This window comes from Dreissena polymorpha, chromosome 2, assembly GCF_020536995.1.
Source record: "Dreissena polymorpha isolate Duluth1 chromosome 2, UMN_Dpol_1.0, whole genome shotgun sequence".
Taxonomy (NCBI): domain Eukaryota; kingdom Metazoa; phylum Mollusca; class Bivalvia; order Myida; family Dreissenidae; genus Dreissena; species Dreissena polymorpha.
The window spans coordinates 15,979,589-15,998,131 of record NC_068356.1 but is presented as its reverse complement, the minus strand read 5'-3'; the positions used below and the strand labels follow the sequence as shown (position 1 = coordinate 15,998,131).

The following is an 18,543-nucleotide window of genomic DNA, read 5'->3' as shown; positions in this document are numbered from 1 at the left end:
AACATATCAGCGAGAAAAGTGTGTTGAAACATTGTCGTGTTTTTATAGGGTACATGCAAAGGATAACATCCGTAGGTTGCCATTCAGGTAAATTTAACATGTTTATGAAGTTTATTCATTATTTTCCTCAATTTGTCTCAAACGACGTCTGTTTAGTGAAGCGCACGGATTGGCTGCGCTGAACTGCACCCATGTTTATAAAGGGGTGCATATGGACTCCCAGAGCCGCCATAGCAAAACTTATCAAAGGCTCTGGGAGTCCGTTTATATGGACTAGAGCCCTCCTAGTCCTATAGACGAGTTAATTGTTATTGTTTACATTTGGGATTTTCCGCGCATGCGCACTGACTGGTTGGCAAAAACACTAGTTACAGTCACGTAAAACATGTTTAAAGGGCTTTTGTTTAGTCAATTAAACGATAAAAAATCCGAAATAAACATTACAACTCTTAAACAATAGTGCAAATATATCATATTTAGTACCAATAAATGTATATTCATATATATAATTTCCTCTTTATAAAATACAAATTAGTTATTAGCATCAGAGTAAACGTGGTCGGAAGACTTATTACTGACAATACCACACAACAAAACAATAAATTAGTCGTATTCTTTTGTAAGGTAAGACTTTAAAAAAATGATATTTCAAAACTTATAAAACATATATTAATTTGATTATAACTATAAACGGTGTGGATATTGTTATTGTTCATCAGCGACCGAAAGTGTATTATAAGAGGCGCATTTATACAATTATAAAACAAAGCCATAAAAAAGGAATACATTACAATCGTTAAATGTTGTGGTAATTTTCTTTTCCATAGAATGAATTTCCGTTTCGTTTCCATTGAATTACAATATTAATACATTTTAATATACAAATGGAAATAAAACCTGCATCTTGTGCAAATTGAACTGTCTTTGCATGTATATTGAAATCTCTTAACAAGTAATAAGGAGTGATGCATGTAACAATCTAGCATTTTATGATAAATATATATATATTTATTTAATTTATTTTACGCAAATATTGTTCATCCATTGTGATTGCTTGGTTTCATGATGGTGTTACGTGCACTGCAAGAACGTACAATCTTTACACTAAATTGCCGAGTTGACATTTGCTGGTACCCGCGTTAAATACAACAATTGTGTAGCAGTAATATTGCACAATATTTTAAATTTAAAGTTATAAAGCACTGTATTATTATGATTAAACTGGCTAACATATAGATACACATGTTCCCAATAATCCGTTTCGAACAAATATCTTCTTTTTTTAATATGTAAAATTATTTATTAAAGCAAATGCTACGTATTTTCGCTTTAATATTGGGCTTGCTCAATATGACTGCTCAATATGCCAAGAGATGACATGGAGGTATCATAAAGTCTGCCACATGTGGTCTATGCAGGGACCCAATTAAAGTATAGGTCCCTATGTTATTGACACCGGCATGTTTTCTGTGTAATTGTCTGGGCAGTCTCCGATCATAATGAGATAATATGCTTGTGACGAACAAGGGTGCAATTGAACACGGTTAGAAATGCTGAAACAAAAATGTCAAATTTGGTGTGCACCATTAAATAAAACAATTAGTTTTATGAATTTATTTGTTGTGTAACAATGTAAGTTTGTACAGATATATTAAGGTTAAAATCAGTTACTATATGTTGCGAACAAAAAGCGATCTATTTGTTGTTTGTTTTCATCCTTATTTGTGTTCTTTCATTAAATTTAATTTATTCTAAAAGAATTTCTATTCCTGAAATTGTGTATCTTAAATGGACGTGAAGATGCGTTTAGTAGAGATTTTTGTGGTAACCACATACAGAGTTCCACTCCGGAGCTCGATTTTAGTAAAAACAAATAATAACAACAATATAATCATTCCAAAAATGAATTTCCACGCATGCTTATGTTTTATTCAGACATAAATAGTAACATTATATTTGATACAGTTCATGATTATCAATAAAAACGATGATTATGTCAACCTTCTCTATATGCGCTTATATGAATTCCACCTCTTTTCGCCAACCAGTGGGCGGAGTCTAAACTTTGCAGGTGCGTTTGACGTCACTCGTGTATATAAAGTAGACCAAGTCTTTATCAGTAAATATCTGGGAATGACGGGAAATACATTTTAATCGATTAGACGTCCTAGAAAATAAACCCCTTCCTAAAAAGTAACACTCATGTAGTTAAATGTGAACAAGACTACAAGTAGAAAGAGTGTCAGTTCGCGAAATTATGTTCTGTTCCAAACATTTACTTAAAATAAGCGTTCCAATTAAATGTCCTTACCGCATAAACATCACAAGACTTTCCCTTGCTCGAAACAATAATAGAACTTTCATTAAAACCTGGTTTGACGGAAACAAAACTAGGTTCGTTAACAATCTTGCAAAAAGCAATGCTGTCCATGGGCGCAGCCATTTTGGAACTTGGTAGTATCACGAATTTTACCGAACTTATCCGTATGCGAGGAATGTCATTATTCCGTAAACCGACGAATCGCGTCGGACTTATACGAACTAGCATCAACAATGTCTTCAACGCAAGAATTGAAAGAAGGTTTGCAATAAAATTGTATTGTATTTCTTCATGTTAATCAGTTTCGATCCCCAGTTATTCATTGATTTACTTATTAACATATCAGAATCTTTGTGTCTAGTTTTATTTTAAAATGATGCGTTTCCAGACTAAAACACAGGTTCTTGCAAGTTGCGACTTGTGTATCATCCAAATGTCATAAATGTTGTTATTTAACAATGTATCATGACAGTGTTAATGATAGGGATTTGGATGATCATCCAAAATCAAAGGCATATGATTGAAAATGACTATCACAGAACGTCAACTTCAAATTAAATGAATAATAAAGGGATTTTATCCTTTATAGCAATCAAAGAAAAGATGTTTGTTGACTAGACCCTATTGAGTCAAAAACATGGGTATCCAACATCCATGCCAACTCAATTTGCTAAAATGTTGCTTTTGATATTATCTCTTTACTGTACGCAACATTAAGCAGGGCCGTACATGAAATTTTTCACTGGTAGGCCCAACCGGGGAGGGTGAAGGAGGGGTCTTCCCGCCCAAATTTATATTTTTTTGAATTTGGCACTTTTCAATATGAATTTTTATGCTTAAAAAACTTATTTTGTGATATTAATTAATGGAATATAACAAGTAAATCAGCACTTTTCTGAAGTATAAAGCTTTAAACATGGGTGTGAAATTCAATGTTTAAAGCTTTTAATAGATTTCAAATATTTATGATGTTTGATAAAGAAGGAAAGCAAACTTTCACAATAAAAGACTTTTATTAAGAAATGTTATATAAAGTATGACTGACATACAACCGTAATAGTATTTTCTCTATGAATGCAAACCTCTCAAGTTTGAAATTAAATTCCTAATTAAATTTTTATTTTCTACTACACATTTTAACTTTCACGATCATTAACACAGATAAACAATCTGTTCACAATAATCTACAACTCTGACATTAGATTGGACTAAGAAATGTTCTCTATAATGACCGTTTTCTGGAGGTTTTATACGCAATGCTTTCACATATTTAGCAGATGTTTGGTATGTGAGTCTAACTGCATGACCTACAGATGAAGTGTGAAATTCGTTTTGGGCCTTGTAATTAAAAATTCTATTTTTATTATAAACGTTATCCGGAGTGGTTTTTTTCGCAACTCTTTCAGATATTGAGCTGGTTTGGATGCCCCAGCCTGGTAGGGTGGCATATAGCAGTCGGATTGTGCGTCCGGCATTTCATTACACAGACATATTTTCAAAACGATTTAAGATATTAGCCTGCTATTTGGTGTGTTGGTCTACCGATGTGACTTACAGATGGAGTTTGAGTTTCGTTACGGTCCATTGATTTTTGGAGAATTTATGGGCCTTGTAAATAAAAAAAATATTTTATAATAAATGTTTTCCGGAGTGTTTTTTTAAAGCAACTCTTTCAAATATTGAGCTGGTTTTGATGCCCCTAGTAGGGTGGGATATAGCAGTAGGACTATTTGTCTGTTTGTCCATCCTGCATTTTATTTTCCAGACTTATTTTCAAACTTCAAACGGCTTATGATATTGACCCACTATTTGGTGTGTGAAGTTACCTACATGACTTACAGATGGAGTATGAGTTTCATTACGCTCTATTGATCTTGGCAAAGTTATTGACCTTTGACTTAGACATTTTCTCTTGATTTTATACAAAGTAATGGGCCTTGGACTTAGACAAATAAACTTGCTGTTTCAAATAATGATGATTATCGATATTACCTCTCACTTTGAACATTATTTGATTTTTGACCTCCTGTATCAGTTGCTTCCGTTTGCTGCTTATCTTTCTTGGCCTATCAAAAGATATGTTATATCAACCATCAATAGATGAAGCATTCAGGATCACAAAGGGTAATTAACTGATCGGGGATGTGTGTACAAGGCGATAAGAAAACATTGCCATGGGGCTCATCTCCACTGGCGAGCGCTTAAATCCCCTTGTTAATCAAGGGCAATAAAACACATCTGCTCTTTGTATTGAGGGAATGTGTGCTGTGGGCCCTTTCATGAGGGAACATTTGGCAGTATGCCCATTATTAAAAAAAATCCTAACTTGACAGCCAGCTGGGTGGGGGCTTGGGGGCCTAAATTTCTATAGCTAAGTCGGAAGAAACTTGACAGTTCACTTAAAGGCATAAACAAATCCCCAACAGTGTTTTTACATGCAAAATTTACTTAAGTAAGCATCATATATGAGAATGATAATATTTACATCTTTATATAATATATAATAAGTCAATAAGACAAGGAAATATGGAGGAAACATTAATATTAAACGATGTGTACACTCGTCTGACTTGAGTAATTGAACATAAGTTCAAAATTATTGATTTACACTATAGCCTAGGGTGACATAAGTTTGTCATGACTTCTGTAGATTTTTCAATACATGGTTAGTTTCATTTAACAGCTCTAGTCAGTTTTATAAAACCTATTTGCTGAAATCCGTTTGCTAGTCAGTACTATAAACCTGTTGCTTTAGTTTATTTAGCAACCTACTACTATGCAAACCGTTTGCTTTCCAGTAACTTGTTTGTTGTTTATGTTTCCCCATGCATAGTATTTGAATAAGGAAATTATTTCAGGTTTATTTCATGTACCATGTTTAAATAATGTTATGCAACCTTAAAGGTATGAGCACATAGTCGTAAGAGCACTTGAATACGTGAGTTCGCCCATGAACACATGGTTAGGTTAACTAACTCACCGCGATATGACCTAATATGTGTTTAAAACAGCAAACAATATCAAACAAAGGAATGAATTATCAAACATAGTATTACGTGTACTGATGTGGCTCTGTAATTTCTGTTTGAAAAGTTTATTAAATATGCAAATTGAGAAAGCACGCACAAGAGCAAGTTTCACAGATGTCATACGGCTATTATGCGGTTTGTATACCATAGTCGCTACAAAGTTTACAAATTGCAGGTTCGAAATAATTCGTTTTCTTTACACGCATGATCGCGTTAAAAGTTAATTATACACGTTTCAATTCGCAATTTATTTACTGAATCACGACAAATGTCAAATACAATACAGAAAATGCATAGTTGTTTAATTGATCTCTAAACATTTAATGGATTGAATATAACTGATTTAAAATTAACGTTTTCAAACTATTATTATGCCCTCCTTCGAAGAAGAGGGGGTATATTGCTTTGCACATGTCTGTCGGTCGGTCCGTCCACCAGGTGGTTTCTGGATGATAACTGAAGAACGCTTAGGCCTAGGATCATGAAACTTCATAGGTACTTTGATCATGACTCGCAGATGACTCCTATTGATTTTGAGGTCACCAGGTCAAAGGTCAAGGTCACTGTGACCCAAAATAGTAAAATGGTTTTCGGATGATAATTCAAGAACGCTTATGCCTAGAATCATGAAACTGGATGGGTAGATTGATCATGACTCGCAGATGACCCCTATTGATTTTCAGGTCACTAGGTCAAAGGTCAAGGTCACGGTGACCCGAAATAGTAAAATGGTTTCCGGATGATAACTCAAGAACGCTTATGCCTAGGATCATGAAACTTGATAGGTACATTGATCATGACTCACAGATGACCCCTATTGACTTTGAGGTAACTAGGTCAAAGGTCAAGGTCACGGTGACCCGAAATAGTAAAATGGTTTCCGAATGATAACTCAAGAATGCTTATGCCTAGGATCATGAAACTTGATAGGTAGTTTGACCATGACTCGCAGATGACCCCTATTGATTTTCAGGTCACTAGGTCAAAGGTCAAGGTCACAGTGACCCGAAATAGTAAAATGGTTTCTGGATGATAACTCAAGAATGCTTATGCCTAGGATCATGAAACTTGATAGGTAGATTGATCATGACTCGCAGATGACCCCTATTAATTTTCAGGTCACAAGGTCAAAGGTAAAGGTCACGGTGACCCGAAATAGTAAAATGGTTGCTGGATGATTACACAAGAATGCTTATGCCTAGGATCATGAAACTTGATAGGTAGATTGATCATGACTCGCAGATGACCCCTATTGATTTTGAGGTCACTCGGTCAAAGGTCAAGGTCAGGGTGACCTGAAATAGTAAAATGGTTTCCGGATGATAACTCAAGAACGCTTATGCCTAGGATCATGAAACTTGTTAGGTACATTGATCATGACTGGCAGATGACCCCTATTGATTTTCAGGTCACTAGGTCAAAGGTCAAGGTCACAGTGACCCGAAATAGTAAAATGTTGTACCGATGATAACTCAAGAAAGCTTATGGCTAGGATCATGAAACTTCATAGGTACATTGATCATGACTCGCAGATGACCCCTATTGATTTTCAGGTCACTAGGTCAAAGGTCAAGGTCACAGTGACAAAAAACATATTTACAAAATGGCTGTCACTACAACTGAGAGCCCATATGGGGGGCATGCATGTTTTATAAACAGCCCTTGCTAAATCTTTTTCCCAGAATATGCTGTCCTATTTATAGCTAAGCTTTCTATACCTTTATCAATGATAATCAGCCAGGTATGCCGATTAGAAAAATCGAGCTATCTCAATCGGACTGGCTCGGTCTTTTACATAGGTCGCCATTGTGAAGAATTTTTTCGTGGTATGATAACTTAGACGAGCTGCTTCGCAGCATCGTCAAAAAGGAAAAAAAGTAGCACTCATCAGGGCTCAAACCACTGACCCCTGGAGTCCTGGAGTAAAAAGTCTCCCGCCTTAGTAGACCACTCAACCATCCATGCTCATGCTTAGGGGGATGTATTTTTTTACCTATATAAGCAATCCTCGTAGTTTCCCAAAATATTACTACAACAACAGAACTTTCCAAATTATTCAATCGTTTCGCGTCGCACGCCACTTTATAATTTTCGGGTTTTCAAATCGTCAAAAGATGCATATAATGGATATTTAAGAGCATGGTAAATGGTCAGTAGAACTATTTCCTCAAACATGTCATAACAAAAACCAAAATTTGCGAATCTGAATCAACTTTTTTTTAATTTTGTCAATTTACCAAAACGTTAAACAGCCCCTTTAAGTATGAAATACAAATGACAATTCATGCAATGTTTTTGCTTTCAGTGATTAAAGACACGCTGGAAAACAGGGGTGTACTTGGTCAGATCAAGGCTCGGATACGTGCAGAAGTCTTCAATTCATTGGATGACAAAACGGAGTCCAAACCTCCCTTGAGCAATGAAAACATGATCATCAATGAGTTAATTAGAGAGTATCTTGACTTTAATAAATATAAATACACAGCGTCTGTCCTAGTTGCAGGTAAGATCATGGTGTTTTTCCACTTAACACTGTTTTGTCTAGGGTTTTTTGCTGACCACACTAACATTGAGTAAATTCATTAATACATGTAGCTACTTTGTTTCTGACAGGTATTTGCATTATGTTCTTTGTCATTTTGGGGAGGTAATTTGTCAAATAAAACAAATCATAAATGAAAAACTGATTTGTTAGACATATGGTAACACCATATTTTGAAATAGATATTGCAACGGTACCAGTATAGTTCTAAATTACCTGCCTTCTACAGATCCAAAGGATTTTAGATGCGATGAATCATGATTTATTATTAATAGAAATATGCATATTCATAGTCGACATTGTTTTGTCCACTCAGGCTTTTGTCAGACTGTCCATAGGTAAATATTAACTGTCCTGACTTTTAAAGGCTCTTGTTTATAGATTGGAAATATAATAATTATATAAAAAATGTCCAAGATTCTAAAAAGATTTCATTTCATCATTCATTAATCATATATAAAGAAGCCAAAAAACACTGCTTACTAAGAACATATTTTTAATATTGGTTCTTTTTAGATTTTCATCATTTATAATCAGAAAAATTACAAAGTGTTTGTAAGGCTTTTCATCAATAATTTTGCTCAAATGGGTATTACCAAGATGTATTAACTACCCTGTTAACTAATATTCCTGGGTGGTGTAGTGGTAGAGCGTTAGTGTTTGCTTCATATCTGGGTCGAGTTTGAAAATGATGGAGGTTTGATTAAAAGCACGGCTGTCTCGTAATGGGGCAAAATTTTCTCATAAGTCTGTTGTAAAACCTTGTTAATGCAATTTTTTCCAATCAGTTTAAACTATTTTTGTGAGTAACTCTCTATGATGTCATAAAAGATCTGGTTTTGATGGATTAATTTCCAAACATAAACTGAAGTCATCTCTCAGTGCACAACTTAATGCAAAGTTACCAGTAATCGTTTATCAAAAGGCAATTATTAAATACATTGTTCTGACCAATTTTTTGTCATCCAGGCACTTGCTGTACTGTTAATGTTGAGTGCTTATTTATATCATGCAGAGTCTGGCCAGCCAAAACAACCACTTGACAGAGGATTCCTAGCTGAAGAACTGAATGTTGAAGAAGACAGAAATAGCTCACAAGTGTAAGTAAAACATTAATGTTAATTCTTTTATATCCACAGCAAAAGTTATCCAATTGGGCATTTTGTATTGACGCTGTCGCTTGGTTGTTTAATTGGGCTGTTTTCGTAATGTATTAGAAGTTTTTTTAGCAAACTACTACATTCCTTAGGCTATTGAATTTAAAATTTAAATACTGTAATTACCCTTCAGTTTTTGGACCCTAAAAGAAATTCTGTGTCCGAATATTCCCAAAATAACAGTGTCAGAATATAATTTAAGCCAATTTTTCTCCCTTATGGCCTTATTCAGGATTATTTAGCTGAAGATAAGTGACACTTATGAATAAATCAGGAATTTTCATAATATTTATTATTGAGTGAGTGTTTTATGTGTCCTTGGATAAATTTATATATAATAATACCTGATGAATAAAGGAAGCGTCAGAAAATGTAAACTTTAAAAATGTGAACTAATTAACCCATTTATGCCTAGTGGACTCTCCCATCCTTCTAAATTGAATCAATTTATTTCGAAAATTAGAGCTGTCTAGTATATTTATTTCTATATTTAGACTATTTCTTACAGAAATTCCTTTAAGCAAATAGCGCAGACCCTGATGAGACACCGCATCATGCAGCGTCTCATCTGGGTCAACGCTTTTTGCAAAGGCCTTTTTTCTAGACGCTAGGCATAAATGGGTTAAGTGTAGATGTGCAATGCATTTTTTTCGTGCTCAGTGACCCACCTTTCTGAGACAGTCACCCATGCCCTTTAACTTTGCCATTTTGTATTGGAAGAAGCAGAAGATGTCTTCAGTTTGCAGAGCGAAACTTTTTATTCTATGTAACAAACATTTCTCAAGCAATTGAATTAAAATGTGTCATCATCAATTACAATGTAGTTGTGAAATGCAAGACAACTTTTTAATGTGAATCCCATGTTCACGAGTTAAATTATGTTAAGTCACTTTTGGGACCAAGTTCTAATTTGTATTTAATATATAACATCTATCAATAACATTGTTATTTGTTTTGTTTTCATTGGTAGCTGGTATTAAGTCTTATACTTTATAAGAATGGTTGTTGTTTTTTGTAGACCATTGCTGTACAGTTTAATAGGCCAGTTTATGGACAGAAACAGAGGTAAAAGCACACGGTCAGCCATGATGAACAGAGGCCAAAGTTCAAGACTACTTGATGATTTGGAACAAGAAATGGGTAGGCATGGAGAGGGCTAAAAAATTATGTATTTGAATTAACTTTGATCCAAGTGAAAGCTGTAGAACTGTTTGTGTGTAAAGTAATCATCCATTCGACTATTAGAATAGTCCGAGCTATACTTCTAGCCCAAATATTGGGGTTGGGGTACAATAATGCTCTTGTTATGGTACACATCTACATATAGCTGTTTCTACTCTGGGTATTCAATTAAAACTTCACACAGTAAAACTTGGAGATGCAAATGTCTATTTATTTTTTTCAGCCACAGGAAATATTAACCACATAACAGAACCATTAGTTATACGAGGTGGAAGAAAATGAAGTTGTTGGATCTAATTGTTAGTACCATGGAAGTGACTTACATGCAGACACCATAGGGACCAGCATTAAACTAGTAACAGCTTTGAATGTGTAACGCTGCAGTATTGAGTTATAGACATGTGGTTTATCTAACTGTTGATTGACAAAATACCAGTGTGAATTAAGATAAATGGTATATCAGTGTGATTTACATAAATGGTGGACGGAAATTTGGGTATTAAAATGGATGAATGTTTTCCATATGAACATCTCACATGCCCATTATGTGTTTGTGAATTGTTATTCATTAATATAGAAAAGGTTTATGAAAATAAATGACTGTCTTGCACAATCCAGGCATTCACACATATCTTAAACAATAGGAGATAATTGTGTCTTATAAAGAGTGGCATTTTCAAAGGGTTGCCCCCCTTTCGTACTTGGTGTTCATGAAAGCTTATTCAAGCAAATAAGGCAGTTAATAAAGTTGCACCTTTGGTGCCAAATAATTGGTTAAAATATTATGTTCAGCGTGTTAAATGCCACAACGATATCATAATTGGAACATGTATTATGTGAACATAAGATAACATTATATATTTACATGTTATTTACATGTGCATAATATTACATAAATTTATTTATTACAATGTATACAATAATTGTCAGTTTTGTGTATTACTATTTGTTTTAAGATTCCATAAACAGTTTTATATGTCATCCAATGCAACCTTTATATTTGTATGCGCCTATCTTTAGACGCCAAGTAAATTTATGAAACTGTCTAATCAGTGTTGATTATGATTCAAAAAAGGTATGTTTAATCTGGGTTTTTAACACAACCACATGGATAGAATCTGTATGGCCATTGCATTCATTTTTACACACTTGCTTGTATCATAAATCATAGTGTATAGGGTATGTAATTGCAGTCATTGTTATTAACACTGTATTTGAGAATATTTCATCTGTTACTTTTGTATTACTTTCATTTAACATAGGTATATATAAAGCGCGCAACTGCGTCATGACTAATGTATGCACACATACTTCAAATAAATGTGGAGACAAAAAATTAAGTTGGTTTATATTTTCGCGCGCTGTTTCCATCAATGCCTGCAGTTATATGAAATGCACTTGCTCTCCACACGTTCAGGAGAAAGTGCACATTTACCTGTACTGCATATTCAATCCCGTTCCAAAGCAGTGTCTGTATCATGTAATAGCGACAACTACTACTCCATTTCCTGCGAAAATGTATGAGTCGGTCTCTGAGAAAAGCGGGCTTAATGCATGTAGGTAATGCATCAACCCTGATTAGCCTGTGTCATCCGCATAGAATAATCAAGGACTACACTTTTCGCTTTAAAGTATTATTTTGGTTAAAGTTATTCTCTTACAAGCATATGTTGAAAATGTCGCCCTTGTTTAGCAGGTGCGGCCATGCATTTTCCAGAAAACGGCTCAAATCTTATAAAATGAAAGTTTGCTACTACGTTCAATTCATTTGTAAATTAATGTAAAATGACTTCAGCTGTATGAAACGTGCATGATAATTTTAATCACAACCTACATCGACATTGCTGAGACACATTGGTATGTTCTTTTGCTCTGGTGATCGGCAGAATGTTTTTATTGTCTATAGATGCCACCAAAATGTAACGATCTTGTGTGGGTCAAGTAACGTGTTGAATGAAAAGAAGCTTATAGGATTATTATAATTGAACCTAAAAAGAAAACGAAAGCTCCGCCAGTCAGATTAATAAAAATGGTACTGGCGCCACTGGTGTCATTTTCGTCGTCATCGCAAATATCTTTAATGTTGCAATTATTGATAAGTCCGGCGTAGCGTTGGCGGACTACCTCAAAGGGGCAAGCATCCGTGCTACATCCGGGGATACGAACTACCCGCTCGTTCACGAACAGCTGCAGAAGAAAGACACGTGTACTGTTGACGTCATTGCGGTTCACGTCGCACGCGTACAGGACAAACGCGAGATTTGACGAGTAGGGAAGCAGCGTGCTGGTTTTGAAGAGGCGGTTGGTCATGGCGGCGCGGTTGGTGGCCAGGAGGGGTCGGGTGTCCTTGTACAGGCCTAGCGCTGCCATAAGAGTCGCCACAGTCTCCGAGTGGGCGAACTGGAACACGGCCGCCTTGTACCTGGATATTGAAGCAATACAGTCAAGCAGTTTGGTTAACAGTATTACAATTAATGTTTAAACTCTATTATATATATATATATATATATATATATATATATATATATATATATATATATATATATATATATATATATATATATATATATATATATATATATATATATATATTAAAGCTTAACGGTATTTATGTCTATAATTAAAGTTTTCTCTTCACCAAATAGTGTGACAAAATTGTATTGAAATTCGTCAAGTTTACTGTATACAGTCCCCGTACCAATTTTGCTTTTGATACACAGAAAGTGAGTCTGTAAAAGTTGGCCATAGCACATGATTAAAGTGGTTTAATGCATGTGCGTAAAGTGTCGTCCCAGATAAGCATATGCTACACTGTCCGCCTAAACTGGATTTTTGCTAAGAAGAGACTCTTGAAACGAACAAAAATTAAAAAGAGAGGAAAGTGTCGCCCCTGATTGCGGACTGCACATGCTAATATGGGACGACACTTTATGCATTAAACCCCTTTTTCACAAAGTACGACCCATTTACTTATACTAATAGGAAGAAAACGGATTATAAGTGTGCGACACAAAATACACATGTGCGGTGTAACAGATCAACAAATTCAAATGAGCTGTGTGAAAGACCGACGGGATGATTCCAGCAGAAAACTCCAATATTTGCCAAAATGAATATTAGATTTGTGAACTTAAACGCATGTTGTCAGTAACGTTCTAGTATTGTATAAGAACAGCCACATTTATTTTTAAGGAATGTTGACTGAGTCTGTATAAATGATGCTTCTTAACCTATTTATGCCTAGCGTTTTGAAAAAAGCCTTGGAAAACAGCGCAGACCCAGATGAGACGCCGCATGATGCGCTGTTTGCTTGAAGGAATTTCTGTAAGAAATATTCTAAAAAAGAAATAAATATACTATACATCCCTCATCTTGGAAATTAATTGATCCAATTTAGAAGGATGGGAGAGTCCACTAGGCATAAATGGGATAAGCAGTGTCAACAGCCGAGTACGGACATTGAATACTAACTGCCAACGACATCGACCTGACGGATATGTACGTACGCGATCTGTCATTTTCACGTGGTATTCAGATTAAAAAAATTTAAACAATGATGCAACCATATTCTAGTAGGATTATTTACCGGTTCAGCTTGCTCAGCTGGTTAAGTCAAAGATCTAGCAATACACAAAGATTGGAAACAGCAAAGCAAGAATGCGGAGGATCTCCTGTTATCTCGCGATCCTCTGTTATATGACGTTATCACGCGTTACTTCAGCGTGTACGCACTTTTAATTTAAGCAAACATGATTGAATTGGCATCATACATGTAAACGGACAGCTCATGAACCCAATAACATTATCCACACTCACCTGTCGTCGCGTATTGTCTGATAATAGTTCCACAAGTCGTTCATGCTGGCCTCCAAGTGCTCGAACATGGACCGTACAAGCGGACAGGCCACCACGCTGTTGATGGGCTGAGAGTACATATTCTCATACCATGTCTGAAACCAGATGTTGTGCTCAATATTTGTCTACACTATTTTCATCACTTACTGATATTTACTGTTGTTCAATACACCTCACTTACATCGCAGAAAAGAATGTAATACGAGCAAATTACTGAGACAAACTATACTTCAAAAATGCTGTATGTACCTCATGAGATAAAAGATTGGGGCAGATTACTTGTGAAAACTGTTATCCAACAAACCATCGCGATGGCGTAATCAACATTCAATGTGGTGTTATTATGCAGATGACTAGTGCAAGTCTATGCACCTCCACTACACAACACACCTCGATGTCCTGTCCGTACTCTAGCACCTCCCTCTGTGCGTCACTGAGCAGACGACACCACACTGGCGGCATGTTGGGGTTCAGGGTGTACTGGTCATAGGCACACAGGTCGTACAGCGTGTACACATCATCTGGAGTAATGTGAAGGTCGGGAGTAGTTGGCGAATATCATACTAATAAGGCGATTGTCAAACATATATGACGAAGGCCAGATTTCCTAGTATATGGCGAAGGCAATAATTCCTAGTATAAGGCGAATGCCAGATTTCCTAGTATAAGGCGAGGGTCTTAATTTTTAGTATAAGATTTCCTGGTATAAGGCGAAAGTCAGATTTTCTAGTGTAAGTCGACGGTCAGAATTCCTATTATAAGTCGGTCAGATTTCCTAGTTGAAGGCGAATCTCAGATTTCCTAGTTTAAGGCGAAGATCAGATTTCCTGGTATAAGGCGCATGTCAGATTTCCTAGTATAAGGCGAATGTCAGATTTTCTAGTGTAAGTCGATGGTCAGAATTCCTATTATAAGTCGGTCAGATTTCCTAGTTGAAGGCGAATCTCAGATTTCCTAGTATTAGGCGAATGTCAGATTTCCTAGTATAAGGCGAATGTCAGATTTCCTAGTATAAGGCGAAGGTCAGATTTCCTAGTATAAGGCGAAGTTCAGATTTCCTGGAATAAGGCGCATGTCAGATTTCCTAGTGTAAGGCGAAGATCAGATTTCCTGGTATAAGGCGCATGTCTGATTTCCTAGTATAAGGCGAATGTCAGATTTCCTAGTATAAGGCGAAGGTCAGATTTCCTAGTATAAGGCGAAGGTCAGATTTCCTAGTATAAGGCGAAGGTCAGACCTATATATCGATGGTCAGTCTCCTGAAGCAAAGGTCAGACTTATATGGCGAAAGTCAAACATACATGCTTAATGTCAGATGTCAGACTTGTAAGGGGGAGATCAGACGTATACTGGGATGGTCCAGCTTATATTCCATAAGTCAGACTTATGAGTTGAAGGTCAGGCTCGAGTTGATGGTCAGGCTCTATCTTAACGACTCTTCATAATTGTCACGTTTGTCAAGTTGTTGGAAATCCATCCATGCTGGACAAATTAAAGGTCCGGACAAAGTGAACGGATTGATTTCATTTATTTATCTTTGCATCTACGAAGTATGGTTCTCTTCATGCTTACATTTCTGCTACGTTGTTGAAAAAACTCGATAATTTAAGAGCAAATGAATGCCCCGAACAAAAAATAAACGGGCCGCACACATTTCTCGAGCCCGCCTACGTTTGCGATCCCGCATTTTATTACCCATTTTTCATAAAGGTAAAGCTTAATTTTGGATTCGGTTTAAACGTGATTGTCGTTCTATCATACTGAATATGGTGAATGTCATTACCAGTAACAAATATATCTCAGACTCAATAATATGAAAGTCAGACTGAATCAACGTCATACATAGTTGAGTTATAGTAATACAAAAAAGGCGATTGTCAAACTAAACAATTTCAAATTGAGACTTCTAAGGTCTTATAAAATAATGTAAGGGAAATAATAAATGCTTTGAAAGTAATACTTTATAATGAAGTGAAGGTCACACTCCATATTGTGAAATGTTCACTTTAAAAGAACGGCATACTAAATTACGCTATGACCACACTAAGTTAGGTTAATTAATATTCCATTTGTATAATGTACGATGTGAAGGTCGAACTTAAATGATGGTCATTCATATATCACCATGCACTGGTTTCAGTTAACAAAAAATTATTTTGTTGAACACAGAGAAAACCTCCACCAACATATATAACTCTGTTATAACAATTTTATTTGCAGTGTCAGTTGGACTATCACGGACTATTTTAATTTCGTAAATAGTCCTTTGTTCCTGACAAACTGAAATTTACTATTAATTTCAAATGTCACAAGTCCCAATATCAACATTTTAACGCATTTGTACGTTCATTTTTCTAATATATTACAATCGACACGATCATAAATGCCTGACGATCTTAAATGTGTTACTAGTATATTGTGCTTGGTACAAGTGTCTGTACTAGTTCGCGACCATTATAATACAAGTACAGGAAACAGCGAACAATCACATATGGTTAGCGTGTGGCTATGATATTTATTTGTGAAAACATCATTTTGAATGATAAATTATCAAATTATAACGAAAAATCAACTTCTGTGAAAAAAAATAATATTTACTATCAAACATATATTTAACAAGGTATTCAACTAAAAATCACCCGAAAACGGGGTGCATCGCTTTGAACAACTATAACTTCATCGGTAGCGATTTTCACGAACTTGGTCTTATTCAACGCAGAGATGAATTTCTTTTCTGGAAATGTACATATGTTGCAAGATTTTTACAAAGCTGGGTCAAATTTTAAGAAATAACACGATAATACATGTTATTTCTTAAAATTTGACCCAGCATTTGTTCAAAGCGATGCATCCCGTTTTCGGGTGATTTTGAGTTGAATACCTTGTTATATATATATACTTGGAAGTGATTGTTTTTTCAGAAAAGTTGATGTTCGTTATAATTTGATTATTTATCATTCAAAATGATGTTTTCACTTACACATGTTTTTAATATCATAGCCACACGCTAACCACCTGTGCGAACAATCGCCGGTAGTTTCTTCATTGCCGAAAACATATTAATTCATACTTATATTATATTAAACATATGTTATCAATCGTATCATACCTGCGTTGAGCCCGACACTTTCGTTTATACCTAGGTTACTTTTTATAGACTGGATAACATTTATAAAATCCGCGGTAGTCTCATAATTCGAAAACTCGGCCATGTTGGTTTTGTTGTTCAATGTCTCAGATTCAAAACTTTCACACGAGTCATAGTATCTTAAGCGGTGGTCGTCGATGATCAAACTCGGCAGCGGTTTCTTCAGCGGATTAACACATTCCGTCTCCCTGATCAGACATTCGCCGGAAGTGTTGTAGGCGCCATTGTAAAACGAATTGGCGCTTGCCTTTGTCCGTTGTTTGTTTGTAGAGACAAAGGATGCGCTATCGCCGTTCGAATCAAACAGCCTCTGATATCGTGTGTAAGTCCTCTGGCCTAGAGCTGACTGCTCCAGTACCCCTTCACTGTTAAGCATGCTTTCCAAGTCGGCATGGTATGGGGATACCCAGGAATCTATTTCAGGATAAAGATCGAATCGCTTGTTCCTCTTCAACTTCTCTACAAGCTCGTGCACATCCTCAATACTTCCCTTGGTCGGGAATCTCGCTCCGTGCCTGATGACCATGTTCACGTGTGCCGCGCGGCACGTGCCGTTGTTGTAGTTGATGACGTAGTTGCTGTTCGGGTTCGGCACGGTGGTATCGTGCGCCCAACGGTACAGTGTCTTCGTGGAAAACACGTCCCATCTGGAGACATTGGGTACATCCGATTGACCCACATGCACACAGACAGCAACACACAAAATAAAATATCTCATTTGTGCTGTTTTTATCTAGCTTTTGGATTTACAATCAAATAATTCTCGTTTGAATACTAAACTCTTGTCGTTTAACCGGAGAAACGTACCTTTATCTGATTTATATACGGCAACTTTATCGGCAACTGGCATTCCAATCCACTTTGGATCAGCAGACGATTTCTTTCATAAACCTATCTTACGGAGGAATCCGAGATAGCCGATGTATCACGATTGATAGGTTTATGAAATAAATCGTCTGCTGATCCAGAGTGCTGGTATTCCAGAAAGCCTCGGGTAATTAACTAAACGCCTACCTATGTGTTGTTCACCCAACGAGCCAGGACTGGCAAAATAATTAGATAGGTTCGCGTTCCATTTGCAAATGATATTGTTTTATAGAACTGTATTTTTATGAATGTATTTTATCCCATTATTCATATGAACGAAAAGCTAAATGGAATTGTAACGTTATACATGGATTAAATTTGTCGACATCTGCGACTAATATTTTGAATGTACTTTAAATGTAAAGACAATTTTTCATAACGAAATTGAACCTAATGCATTGTTGTATAACAGACTTCATATTTAAGAAAAAATGTTCGTAATG

General features: G+C 35.9%; 3 protein-coding genes and 1 long non-coding RNA gene across 8 annotated transcripts in view; 2 read left to right on the top strand and 2 right to left on the bottom strand.

The window, feature by feature from the left end:
- LOC127865999 (nucleolar protein 11-like) overlaps nucleotides 1-2,465 on the bottom strand; it is a gene marked incomplete at its 3' end in the record, with an annotated part of 37,807 nt that extends 35,342 nt beyond the window's left edge. The window contains 1 exon segment of the mRNA XM_052406173.1: nucleotides 2,312-2,465. Within this exon segment, the coding sequence (XP_052262133.1) occupies nucleotides 2,312-2,443 (132 nt within the window).
- An 18-nt stretch (nucleotides 2,466-2,483) lies between these two features.
- The window catches only part of LOC127866025 (centrosomal protein 20-like), a 16,648-nt gene continuing 588 nt past the window's right edge, over nucleotides 2,484-18,543 (top strand). The window contains exons 1-5 of one of the 2 annotated variants that reach the window (XM_052406261.1): nucleotides 2,484-2,581; nucleotides 7,655-7,852; nucleotides 8,907-8,991; nucleotides 10,067-10,188; nucleotides 10,454-10,498. In XM_052406261.1, coding sequence (XP_052262221.1) covers nucleotides 2,554-2,581; nucleotides 7,655-7,852; nucleotides 8,907-8,991; nucleotides 10,067-10,188; nucleotides 10,454-10,498 — 478 coding nt within the window. In that variant the 5' untranslated portion in view covers nucleotides 2,484-2,553. Of the gene's footprint in view, nucleotides 2,582-7,654; nucleotides 7,853-8,906; nucleotides 8,992-10,066; nucleotides 10,189-10,453; nucleotides 11,280-18,543 lie in introns of those variants that run through there. The other variant, XM_052406260.1, reaches the window with a different exon arrangement.
- Nucleotides 6,211-7,008, top strand: LOC127866031 (uncharacterized). Its single transcript, XR_008042841.1, has 3 exons — nucleotides 6,211-6,424; nucleotides 6,570-6,714; nucleotides 6,860-7,008. It is a non-coding gene; the product is annotated as an uncharacterized LOC127866031 (long non-coding RNA).
- LOC127866008 (multiple inositol polyphosphate phosphatase 1-like) overlaps nucleotides 11,849-18,543 on the bottom strand; it is an 18,787-nt gene continuing 12,092 nt past the window's right edge. Inside the window, exons 2-5 of one of the 4 annotated variants that reach the window (XM_052406192.1) lie at nucleotides 17,195-18,040; nucleotides 14,476-14,606; nucleotides 14,047-14,180; nucleotides 11,849-12,652 (exon numbers count right to left, since the gene is read on the bottom strand). In XM_052406192.1, the coding sequence (XP_052262152.1) occupies nucleotides 12,196-12,652; nucleotides 14,047-14,180; nucleotides 14,476-14,606; nucleotides 17,195-17,951 (1,479 nt within the window). In that variant the 5' untranslated portion in view covers nucleotides 17,952-18,040 and the 3' untranslated portion in view covers nucleotides 11,849-12,195. The remainder of the gene's footprint in view (nucleotides 12,653-14,046; nucleotides 14,181-14,475; nucleotides 14,607-17,194; nucleotides 18,041-18,543) is intronic. The other 3 variants (XM_052406191.1, XM_052406190.1, XM_052406188.1) reach the window with 3 other exon arrangements.